The sequence below is a fragment of the Strix uralensis genome, chromosome 6 (assembly GCF_047716275.1).
Source record: "Strix uralensis isolate ZFMK-TIS-50842 chromosome 6, bStrUra1, whole genome shotgun sequence".
Classification (NCBI taxonomy): Eukaryota; Metazoa; Chordata; class Aves; order Strigiformes; family Strigidae; genus Strix; species Strix uralensis.
Genome location: NC_133977.1, coordinates 45,659,405 through 45,672,187, shown reverse-complemented (window position 1 = coordinate 45,672,187; position 12,783 = coordinate 45,659,405). Strand labels below are relative to the sequence as shown.

Below are 12,783 nucleotides of genomic sequence, written 5' to 3'. Positions count from 1 at the left end.
CTTACAGATAAAGAATCAGACTTCCTGATTTTGCAGGCTCTTCTGTATCACTCTGGCTGTAATGAACAGCTGTTCTACCAAATAAAGCATCACCAAACAGACTCTTACCGTTCTGACTGGGTTCTCCTTGCTCTGATCCTTTCCTCAGCGGTAGAGCTGCCTCACCTGGCACTCTAGGACTTTCCACATACTTGGGCTTCCTGATCGGACCTGCAACGGGAATGAGCTGAGTGTAGCTAATTTTTTCCAGACGGACTGCAAGTTTCATGTGTACAGTGTCTATCCTTGTGATGCAAAGGAAGTAGAGGAATTATTTCTTACATACACAGCTGCTACTGTAAAGACTAGTGAGCTGCTGCACTCTCGCTCTGGTGAGAAAGAAACACCCTCTTCGGGCTTTTCGGAACGCCAAGCCTGCTTGAAAACAAAACCAATCTGCATGCTGTGACAGATCTGAAAAAGTTTCCTGTGTATGTGAAGTGAGTGACACATTCAAACTCAGACAACTTCCAGTGGGCTCTCGGTTCAGAGTTTTTATCTTCCATTACAACAGGAAGGTAATTTTGTAATCAGCATCTCTGAAGCTAGGAGAAAAAGAGTACAGGCAGACCACCTGCAACATCAACACACTAAATAATTCAAACCCAAGAAGCTTTGTATTACCACACACTTTCTCCAAATACTGACACTGCCCTGATGTAGGGAATGGTGGAGATGAGTTCGTACAACAAAAGAAAACATTAGTGGCTACTAATGGTTTCTGGTTTCATTACACAGCAACATTCCCAGTTCACCTACATACTCAGTGCAAACATACCACCTTCAGTATTTAGAAGAACTGTGTACTCACAGGTGCACACTTTTCAAAAATTAAACCGATTCCCTCTTTACTCTCACTTTTAGCTTCATGCTTTGGTTTCAGGCTGTTTACGATCCTATTTTTTGCTAAATATGGTTTAGTAGCAACCACAGGAAATGTTAACTACACAACTTATCTAACAGAAGGGGAACGATGCTGCCCTCTAAAGGTTACCCCCAAAAAGTATATTGGTAGTGTTGACTCAGCAAACTTTTGCTGGCATCACAAACACAGGGCGAAATTCTGATCTTAATTCAGCAACTGATAGTACTGGCAGGCAGACTGCTATGCTGATGCACGATATATCGTAGAACTAAAACCGTATATTTATCCACATCCTGAAAAATATGTCAACAAAATTTTATATCAATAAAGGCATTTTCAACACTAAGAATTTTGGAAAACATGAGCAGGGAACCTTGCAAAGTTACACACTGGAAAGTTAAGACATTTAAATGGCATGGGGAATGGAAACATCACAATCAGTGGTACTGAAAACTCAAACCCAAATTTTTGCCCTGGATTTTCATTAAGACAATCCCAATTTTTGTAATGTGTGTTAACAAAGCCACTTGAAACTTTCAGTTTTAGTGAGCCTGAGGTATGGTAGGTGATTCCAATGTTTGATCCAGAAAAACCTAAGTATTAGCTGGAAGTCCCTAGCAACACAGTCAGCTGCTGGCCTTAACAAAAAACTAAACCAGAGGTATCTCTGTGGATTTCCCCAGCTTTGGCAATAGACAGTGATTTTCCCTTATTTAAATACAACCTCTAGTTATATTACAGAGCTACAATCTCAGGTTCCCACTGTCGTGTAACATCACTGTAGGAGCAAGAAAGGAAGTTTCCTCACTTGAAAATGTGTCCAACATGCTTCAGCCAAATGAATTTTAAATATGTGCATTAGGCCACAGTGACAAAGCAGAAGAGAAAATCATTCTACTGGCAGCATTCCACTTTTGCATCTTACATGTTTGTATATTACTCTTACTATTTTATTCACATTAATAATAAAATCAGAGTCTCAAAAGCAAGCATGCAGAACTTGGCATATGTCATGAAGAATATTTCTTGTGATACTCCAGAATCCTGAACTTAAGAATTACATGGTCACCTTTTTTTTTTTTAGAATCAAAGAACCTCAAAGCTAAATTCTAGTTAGAACTAGATGATCTTTAAGGTTCCTTCCAACTCAAACCATTCAATGAAAACTATTCATCTAAGTGTAATTAAACATCATGTAAGCACTACAAATGGAATCTTCGACAGTTTGAAATATCGTCTGCCAGCAGAGGAAGGACTGGCTGTTAGAACTGCTGCGCTCTCTGGTGACGCTCTTTCAGATCCTGGCACGACAGGCTTCCCTGCACACTTCCCTTCCACCCTACCCATTCCCAACTGTCCTTACAGGAACCCGGGTCCCAGCCCAAGGCTCTCTGTCACCACCATACTTCCTCACATAATCTCGGTGCAGCTCGATTCCCCAGCCAGGTTCAGTTTCTCTTACTTCCCTCCTCCTCTTGCTTTCCTACCACATCCCGCTCTTGCTCTCCCAGTACATTTCACTCTACTGTCTAAGTTCTGTGGAAAAGACACCAGACCTTCTCAGAGCAGGGTCTTGGCCTTCATCAGGAGTATCTAAACAGTACTAAAATTCTTAGGCACTAACAACTATCAACGCTATGCTATACAAGCTTTGTTTCCCAAATCCTTCTCCCCAAATGTATTACAGTTTCTGAGTTACATATTTTGCTTATAACCCAGAATTAAAAAGGCATGCCAAAGTTCTCTGGGACATCCTACCCTGTTAGAAAACCACAGTATATTTAGGCTAGGACACCTGCAGTCATACAAAGTGTCCCATCCCTCCTTTTGGCAGCAGTCTCAGATGCTAGTGTAGTCTGAACACTACACAGACTTGTTGCTCGTTTTCACGCGTACTTCAAGGCTGACGACTGCTTTTGAAGAGTTGCAGCTCTCCTCGTTCTGTCCTTGGGCACACCCTGCCCTGCCACGCTGCAAGGGACGGAAGGAGTGTGGCTGGCTGCTCCCCAGCCTGCAGGCAGCAGGCCCAGGCACCACCCGCTTCGACAAGGGCACCCAGGCGTTTCCTCACGACACCCACCCACCCTTTCGGATTTTCACCTCACAGCCGAATATGGGAACGTGGCGATAACCTGATTTCTTACCTGAGAAATACTGGGCAGGGAATGCAAGTCATATATGGGCATATGGTTATATCTCTACCTAGAGACTGTGAGATGATTACATTCTTTAAACTAAAAGATCACTTCGTTACCAACTATCACCAGAGGGTGCTCTTTCAATGCTGTTTCCTAACAGAAATAAGGAGCATTGGCCCTGGTGAAAGCAGCTAAAAATACATTCCTTTGAAACAAAATCCCATTCTTGAAGGGGACAATAGTCCAAATCTATCATTTGTAAGCAGAAGTATAATTAGATGTATCAAGGTTGAACAACAAAAAGCAACCTTTCTAAAAGACGCAGGGCACCATGTAGCAGCCGTGTAAAAGATCAGAATGGAAATACCTTCAGGATGTATTTTTTTTAACATTCACGCTTTAAGCTGTGGAGGAGACCCCTGTATTGAATTTTCTTCCTCACAAATTAATGCGGAAGTGACTTACAGTACTTGTAAATCTGATACACAACATTGCAATTACTAGGAAAATTCATGGTGAATTTATTTTCATGCACTAATCTAGAATAGGACACATGAATTAATCCATGGATGAAAAAGGACCCATTTAATCATGAACTGTATCTGCACAGTTGAAGCTCTTTTCCAAGAGTGTAAAATGGCTGAATCAGGTCTGATAAAAGGTTCATTTGCGACAGTATTTTATCAGCAGCAAAAGAGCAGAGAAGATAGGGACAACACGCCTCCTCTGCACACTCTTCCTGACTTGTGTTAAGTGGCTTATTGTTTCTGGAGCCAGAAGTGTTAACTTTCTATTTGAGAGTTCTAGATGGATTTTCCTTCCAAGAGTTTATCCTGGCCTTTCTTTAAACAGTGTGCACCATCCACAAGTTAACCCAATGCTGCGTGAAAGAGTAATCATACTGTCTCTTTTTCCCACCATTTGTCTTTCTTCCAGGCAGAAAAATACCAGCCAGATTTATTTAAATAACTTCTCCTTCAGAGCCATTCCACACCTCTAGTCATGCCTGCAGCCCTTCTCTAGCTCCTTCCTAGCTCCATCGTAGATTTTTAAAGTTGGTATCACCAGAGGGACACCGGTATCTTCCCGAGGTAGACAAACTACAGATTTATACAAGTCCATAACGATACTTTTTTTGTTTATATCTGTTGCTTTCCTATTAATTTTTAATGCTTTTTTTGACTGCAGAAGAGCTGATTTTCCGCAAGATTATTGTAAATTGTGCATCTCCTTCCCAACCCTCTGAACTGGCTTTCCCTCCCACCAGCATTAGCTGAACGTGTACCTGCAGTGATACTGGGGACTGCCCCGGCCCCGGCGCAGGACCCTGCACTCCGGCAGCTGATTGCCAGCGAGAGGAACTGCTTCCCAGTGCTCCCAACAGCGGTGCACAAAACTGAAGCCTCAGGTGAAACCAGTTCTCTCACCTGGTCTAGTCTCAAGTATCAGGTATGCTGATTAATTAGAAGTTTTAATTAAAGTTTAATTTAAAGACTAACTAAAAGTTCTATGGCATGTTTATGGAAGATTCTCCCAGCAGTCACCTCTGGCATGCAGTGATGTCTTTAAAAGGAAAGCTGCTTCCTTTCTCTGTTCAAGCATGATGGTATCAATAATTTAAGTGAGTAAACTGTTACTTCAAGAGCAGCAGCAGCATCTTTCCTTCACACCTTGAACTCCAACAACCAATTTTTGGGAACCTCCTTTATAAACCAGTATTTGCATTCTTTTAGCTGAGCCTCTTAAATCAGAGTACAATCAATTATTATCCCTTTAAGAACATGATTAGTGATTTGGTTGCACACCTGTAAGATTACCAATCCAAGCAATGTTCATTCTAAGCTTTACAGTAGAAGAAACTCAACTTACTGTGGCAGTTTTTCATTTACTGCTCCCCTTCCCAGAGTTGTCCTGCTGACAACTTTTTCCTTGTTCTGTTTGTTTCTGCTCTTTTATGTACCCCCTCCCCAATGAACTATTTAATTAAGGAAGCTTTTGACTCCAGATGAACCTGTCACTTGAGTTCTGCCAATAATTTTAGGCTCCTTAGTAATTTAAGATATAGTTTCTCTCTTCCCTCCTTTTATAGTTACAGTTGAGGACTGAACTGGGGCCAGAAACACTGGTACTCTTCCAAGCTCTTCTCCCAGAGAAGCTCCCCCACCTCCTATGGAAATAATTAAACTACAATATCACTCACGCTCGATTGTGCAAACAGGACTGTGCAGCTTGCCGTGTTCCAGGCAGAAGCTCAGCTTCCTCCCCCGTGGTTTTGCCTGCCCGTGTGTTACGAGGTTCTAGTGGCCAACCCACTTGCAGATGGACGGGCAAAAAAGCAGCTATGACCCCATGTGCGCTGCAGCAAAGACGCCCCGTGAGTCACCGTGCCTGTCCACTGTGACAGGAACACAACCAGCTCACAGCACTAATGTGCTGGTCTCCCAGCACACAGCACGGATCGGGTCAGTCTCACGCCTGAAACCCCGCCTAGAGGAGCAGCGGACGAGAGAAACGGAATGAAAAAGGGGATGCCCGAGATCAGACAGCAGTTTCAAAGAGATATCAAAACAAAAAAGTCCTGTGCTGGTCCAGTGGGTCCCCAGACTAGCAATTTCCAAATCTGTTCTGAACAGACACTCTAACTTGCTAAATACTGAGGTATCCAAGTGCTTTTCTCAGTGAGATGACTCCAAACCTGAGACCTGATAATTACATTATTCATGAAACAAATATGCCTACGATGGAACAAAATCCTCTTAGTCTAAAGGGACAAAAGAAAACCACCACACTCCCCACGGTACCTCTGCGGCCAAGCCATACACTGGCAAAAGCATCCTATTCTCTGAGTCATCTGGAGTACAAAACTACAGAGGTACACAAAATTCATAGGGAAAATCATTTCAAGCATAACACCCTTTTCCTACCATTGCATTTTTAATTAAGAAAAAAAAATTAGATAAACTCAAAAAAACCCTGAAGCAACCTAGAAGGTAAAATAACCTTCAAAATTAGCAAATGTTCACACAAGTAAGAACATGCCTGACAGGAAGGGGGGGAAAAAAAAAAAAGTACTTTTCCATTATTTTAAATTATAAATTAAACTGTTTCTGTTTGGATTTATATATTTCTTGAATGTAAGTTTATAAACTGGCCTTATATTTTGTTGTTGTTGCTGTTTTTCATCTGGTACTACCGCCAAATGATATGGCAAATTACCAAAACTTACTAACATGTTCAAAATGTCTGCAATACCCCAGTGCAAATAACTATGGATTAACTATAACTTTTATTTTTAAATTTGTAACTCTGAAACACATTGTCAGGAAAATTTGACTGGTTTTAATTCACTAACCAGAATTTTTAACTGAAACTACTCACTCAATAAGAAGTTATGAAAAACTCTTCATTAAAACCTGGGCAGCATTTAGTGAATATACTCTTCAACCATCACCACTATGTATACGTGCAGTATACTGCTGCAGTCTGGTAGACACGAAACAGAATTTTATTTCAAGAAAGTTAAGTTATGCAAGTGTATCACTTTATATATGTGACCATCAGCATGCCTGGGTTAATCAGCCAGAACTACAGGACAGAAACAAAGGCAGAACAAGTGACGACATGTCAAGGGGCAGTCTCCTCCTCTGCTCTATGACACAGTTTCAAAGACTTTAAAATATATTAATGATATGATTTACATCTCTTAAGTAGTTGCTTTGCCTTCACCTGTAAACTGAGGACTGAAATTAAAATTTTGTTCTACCACTGGTTAGATAACCTCATCCCTACATCTTATTTTCAGAATACTACTTTAACTTTCCCTGCAATCCTTTCTTCTTTTATCCACTGTGTCCTGAAAAATCTTTAACCTATTTGTAAGCTACTAAATCACAGTGTTTTCAAATCAGCACATTAGTATATTCTCTCTTTCTACTACTCGTGCCCCAGGTGCTAGACAGATAATTTGTATGAAATCATCTTCCATCGACTATAGTTTATTGAAAGTCAAAGGAATAGCACAGAATGTTTCCACCAGCATCCTATCACCTGGTTAGGTATTTGTACAAAATAATGGTACAGAGATGCCAATGCATTCACAGCAGAGCATAATCTTAAGAAATCTTTTTCTTTGGCTATGTGTCACAGTGGAACAACCTTGAAGTCATTGTGAATATGGCTTTTCATTCAAAATTTAGCAACTGTTATACACCTTCTGCAAGAGAAACAGTTAGCAGCTTATACCCTGCCTATAAAAATGTGTGTCACTAAACTAAATCATGGAGTGGGCAGGTTGGGAAGGTTTACCTCGAATGTACCTAGAACGCAGGGAAGTCTTCCCAATGGTAACAAAACTGTTAGATCCTGACCTTCACTTAGGTCTTGGGCAAAAATCCCATTTAATTCTCCATTACAAGGACTTCACCCTATCTTTTAAAGTTGTTTAGCACACAAATCGCTTGTATTAAGAGACAAAACAACAAAATGCTATTCTGTGGCTCAGAATTTTTATGTGAACTGTCAAAACCAACCCAAAATTATCTAAACATGAAGTGAGATTATTATTTTTAAATTTTGAAAGGAAAAAGTACACATTGATAGGCAACTTAAACCAAGAATACTTCTTACAAATTGTATTTACAATCCCGTGGCAACTCTCTGAGCAACATTTTTTCTTTATTTTTATGTAACATGGGTCACTAACCAAGACATTTCTCAGTGCTGACAAAAACCAACTTTTGACACACTTTGTTCCTAGATCTTATAAACTTTACAACAAAGAACCTCAAAACTGTTGAGTGTCTCCAGAAGTAATAGGAATATGGACAATTTCACTCGACGCTCAGGGTCTGACCTGAACGAACCCAAGTGATGCTAGAGTGTTGGAATGATTTATATGTACAGAATGCTGATAAAAAGGAACCAGATGGAGCACCTTATTTAGCGAGGCTCACACACAAGTATGCGGTCATTGCGAAGGACACAACCACTCCAATTTAATAGGTTTCTTGTCACAGCAGCAGTTTATCTATTAATACATTTATTTATGTAGATACAAGTAAAGTAAAAGAACTGTAAAAGCCACGAGCAACATTTATTCTTACGCAATCACTAACATATGCATAAACAAACGTTTTTGCAGTTGTCTTCCACCCAACTGATATACTAATCATAAATAACCATTTAAACATACTGACATTTCAATATAGGTATTTACAATACCAATTAGAATAATTCTTTGTCATATGAGATAATATATTCTACTCAAACACCAATTACCTTTTTTCCTGGGACCATGCAAAAAGCATTATCTGCTTGTGTTCTCATTTCAAAAGATTAACGTCATTTTACTGTGTTACTTTTCTGTAAAGTGTATCAAAAACTGAGTGACAGGGCTATGAAGGTTTCAGTTGCTCATGGCTTTCGTTTTACCTGGAGACTTTTTGTTTGATCTTGACTGCATCAGATAGGACTGGCGTGGCAGCAGAGGTGAAGATGGCAGTGACATTGAGACTCCTTTAGCCAAGTTCATTCTGTACGTGACCTCAGAGCCTGGCTGACTGCCAGGGGGAAGATCTGCATTGTGGCCAGATGTTGCTATAACCTGCAAGGCATTCTCTGCGCAGGAGTCACCTGCTAAAAATAAAATTTTGTCAGCCGTTATGGGATATACCACAATAAAGAGCATAGAGTTGCATTGAAATACAAGTATTTAACATAGGAAAACATATTTGTCAGCAACAATTTAGCATGACTTGTCTCCCTGTGCACCCTCCACTGCAGAATCCAGATAGTGACTAGAAAAATTTAAATGCACAAGTAAACGAGATTTTATTTTATTGTAACAGAGACAGCAAGGGGGAAGAAAAACCTCACTTCCAACAGAATATTTTTCAGATTTCATCCTTAGAGATAAAACCAAGTTTCCTACAAAGATAAAAGTACTTTTACAGCTGAAAAGGTATTTTAGGATCACTGTGATATCCAGAAAGTCAAGACCATCTGAAAATATTGTTTACTGAGCTAGTTAAAGGAGGAATTTAATTGGGTTATCCCTTACATTCACACAGAAGGTGGAGCACTAAAAGGTACACTCATAGATGTCCAATCTAAACTTTATTTTTCTGTTTTAAAACAGAGAAGTCCAGTCACTCGCAATTTGACAGCAGCAGTGATTTTCTGATCTATGGAAAAAACAAGCTGTTGGTTCACACCATACTAAGTGGCACATCAAAACAGGGAAATACACTCAAAACAGGGAAATTTCTTGCTAGTGCAGGAAATGCAAATTTCAGCTAAAGTAAGAATATATTTTCAAAACAATTGAAAAATATATTGCTCACAGTAATGATTCAAAGACAGCAGAAATACATGTTGGAAGTGCTAGGTTTTCCTAGTCAGATGACAGAGCTGGAAAACAAAGGTTAACAACTAACTACAGCTTTTTTTAATACCTAAGTTAGGGTATTGCTCAATAATTTACCTGAAGTGTTGAAATTGAATTGGTAAGACCAAAGATAAAAAATTGCAAACCAAAACTGATGCAAAGAGGAAAGAGAATGCCAGAACATTTCACAAAACTCCATGTGCAGCTAGCAGCATGGTTTAAGTGCTGGGACCCAAAGTACAACTAGAAGAAAAGACAAGGGAGGAGTAATCTCTTTCCAAATGTGAATCCCTCATGCCGGGCTTATTTTCTTACAGTAAGGAAACACTTCAGCTAAATGTGGCTCTACAAGATCTGTATTTCTTGGTCGTTCTGCTGTCATCCAATTGTTGCCTTCAATTTTGAACAGCTGTTCTCCTACCACATTCCCCTGCAGGCAGCATCAACTGCATGCAATGAACTTCCACACTGTGTCAGAAGAAACAAACCCAACCCTTTGAGAAAGTAAAAATATTTTTGCCAATTTAACTACCGCTCTCTTTTTTTAGAAGTGTGCATGGAAGATAAGAAAAGCAAACATGCCTGAATGTTAAAGTCTAATTCCCTATTTCCAAAGATGCATGTATTTAAGATTATTTAGGGTTTTTTTCTACTCATACTTCTCTCCTCACAAGAACCACACAAGGGCTACGTATGATAAATCACCTTGAATGCTAGGCTAGATTCAAACACTTCTTAGCATTTCATAACTGTAAACTTATTCCTCTGAAACCAACTGAACTACCACCTTTCAAAAGTTCTCTCTATTCAAACAAAATTCACAGTAACAGGTAATGATTTTAAGGAAAAAACTCTAGTTTCATCAAGTCAAGATGGAAATAAAAGCTAAATAATTGTAACTTTGTATTAGTTTTTGAAGTCCACTGTAACTTGCAGGAGTATAACTATTGGTTTAAAATCCTGAGAACTAGAAAAGCAGCTTCAATGTTTCAGCAAGCCAGCTGTAACACACCATTCTTAAAAAAAAAGTACAGCCTAATTATATATTTAAAATAAAAAGACTGAATATTTTAGGCACTATAATCACATATACGAGATTTATTTGAAACACCAAGATATCTAAATTACTGAGTTCCCATTCACTTTTAGTGGAAATCAAGAGGCTAAGGATTTTTTCTGTTCTTTTAGAAATTAAACTTTCACAATAGCTCTTTTTAAATACAGATTTAACATTAGGCATATTATTATTTATTATTCAATACAGTACATGTGAGTTTGCTTCGTAAATTGTTGAAGAACGCAGAGAAACTTGTGATATTCCATTTTTTCCTTTGAACATAAGCAAAAAGCAAGGGAGTAGCAAGGTAACACAGCTAACTACAATTAGAAAATACTGGCATTCTTGTTAAGAGTTTTTTACTAGATATGTTGCCAAGGTTGTAATTTGGAATTTCTGTAAGTACTGAAGCCGGGATGCTAGTGAGGGGGTGCAAAAGACGAGAGTACAACAAACAAATTACCTCCTCTCCCCTTCACAGCTAGTAAGTGCACGCACAGTTCCTTAATACCTATTTTCCCTTTTACTACGACACAATCAGTGTTTAATTCATTGTCTTCTTAGTAGACTTTTGAATTCATTTTAATTTACCCTCCTCTGTTGTGTATGAAATGTTACACCATGGAAGAGAGCTAGATGGGGCTAAATACACTGGCATAACTCTAATCAATAAATTTAGATTATTTGATCATGACAGTAACTTGAAAGGTATTTTACAGTCTATATATATACCACTGTACGTTAGCAATTTTTGTTACAGCAGTAGTCTGATTTTTCTTATTATATTTCCTGGCAGCACCACAGATCCTGCTGGGAGAGGTACAAAGACTGGGATTTCATGATGCGGATTCTAAGAGCAGTATGACTTAAAAAACAAAAATCCAGAACGCATACTATAGAAATTCTCCTTTTCAATCACTTATTTTCCTAATTTTACAACATGCTTTTGCTTATTGTCACTCACGTGCCCATGCTGTTAAGATACAACAGCTCTTTTGAAAGACCACCTTGAGAAAACCCAACCAGAGGGGCTTCAGCCTCTGAGGACACGGTACCCTCAGGGCTGCTGGGCGATGGTCAGACAGTAAGGTATGCTACTAAAGCAGAAGTAGCATGTTATAAATGAAAGGTGTTTAGGGTGCTACGGAACAGCAGGCAGCTCCTCCAGGACGTTTCCAGCACAAGGGTAACTCGAGGTGGTGCTGGCTAACAGACCAGCCCCACATGCCCTACACAGCAGAATCAAGGGGACCGACAGCACCCACACACCTCAGCCCTCCCTCAGTGCCCCAGCCACAGGCACAAATCCGGCCCTCTGTCACCCCCGAGTCACAGGAGAAAACCAGAGGCAGAGGCCCTCCATCCCCCTGGTCCTGCAGGCTCTCTACATGGACATACAAAATGTATTCTTGCAGCGCGGCGCGAAGGGAGGTTCTGATCCACACGAGCGATGTCATTTAGGGCAGCCTACAGTTAAATGACACATGTGACACTGCGGGATGGCAAGCTTCATTTTATATGCTTGTATCAGCCTTTCCTAAGTCTCTGAATCTATCCTGGACATTTAATTTATCCCACTTCTGCATTTTCTATTTTGTATAAATTGGGCTGATGACCAAATCTACACACTTCATCCAACTTACAGCAAAATTCCCGTAAGATACTTGGTTCTACATATGTAACAAGACAGACACAAAATTAACGAGCTCGTGGGATTCACAAGGTAATACATTATGCTTTCCACACAACAACTTGGTATTGGGGAAACAATACTAGAAAAATGCATGAGTAACAGCTGCCAAAATACAATCTGTTACAATGCCCAAATATAACCAGATGCAACACAGCGATGCAAACAGAAAACTGAAATTATTTGTTAAAGATTAGTAATTTCACATATTTTAGCTACCAGAACAATACTTTAAATTTACATTACATTTCTTGGTCTCTACCCCAATGTAAAACAGACAACCATCAGTTCTGGAATAGGAGGAAGATGACCTCTCACAAGTTTTTTAATAACGTCAAACTAAAACATAAGGAAAGGTCCTGTGAAATCCCACTTTCTTATTTTTGAAACCTCCGAGTTGTACATTTTCCACTGCCAAGTAGCCTCTGGACAAAAAAGTTTCATAAGCATCAATCAACACCAGAGTTCTTATTCAGTGGTCAAAGTAACTATGGAAACAACTTAATAGCTTTAAAAACCACACACAAAAAGCTTTGAGAATGGAAATCAAATCCCAGCTTAGTTGCACCTAGGGATGCACTGAAAGGCATAATTTGATTAACAAACTAC

General features: G+C 39.5%; 1 protein-coding gene across 9 annotated transcripts in view; it reads right to left on the bottom strand.

Annotated features, from left to right (window-relative positions):
* The window catches only part of TANC1 (tetratricopeptide repeat, ankyrin repeat and coiled-coil containing 1), an 88,858-nt gene that overhangs the window by 42,019 nt on the left and 34,056 nt on the right, over positions 1 to 12,783 (bottom strand). For 6 of the 9 annotated variants that reach the window (XM_074873930.1, XM_074873929.1, XM_074873931.1 and 3 more), the window contains 2 exons: positions 8,473 to 8,676; positions 109 to 210 (listed from right to left, as the gene is read on the bottom strand). In XM_074873930.1, coding sequence (XP_074730031.1) covers positions 109 to 210; positions 8,473 to 8,676 — 306 coding nt within the window. Of the gene's footprint in view, positions 1 to 108; positions 211 to 8,472; positions 8,677 to 12,783 lie in introns of those variants that run through there. The other 3 variants (XM_074873935.1, XM_074873933.1, XM_074873936.1) reach the window with 2 other exon arrangements.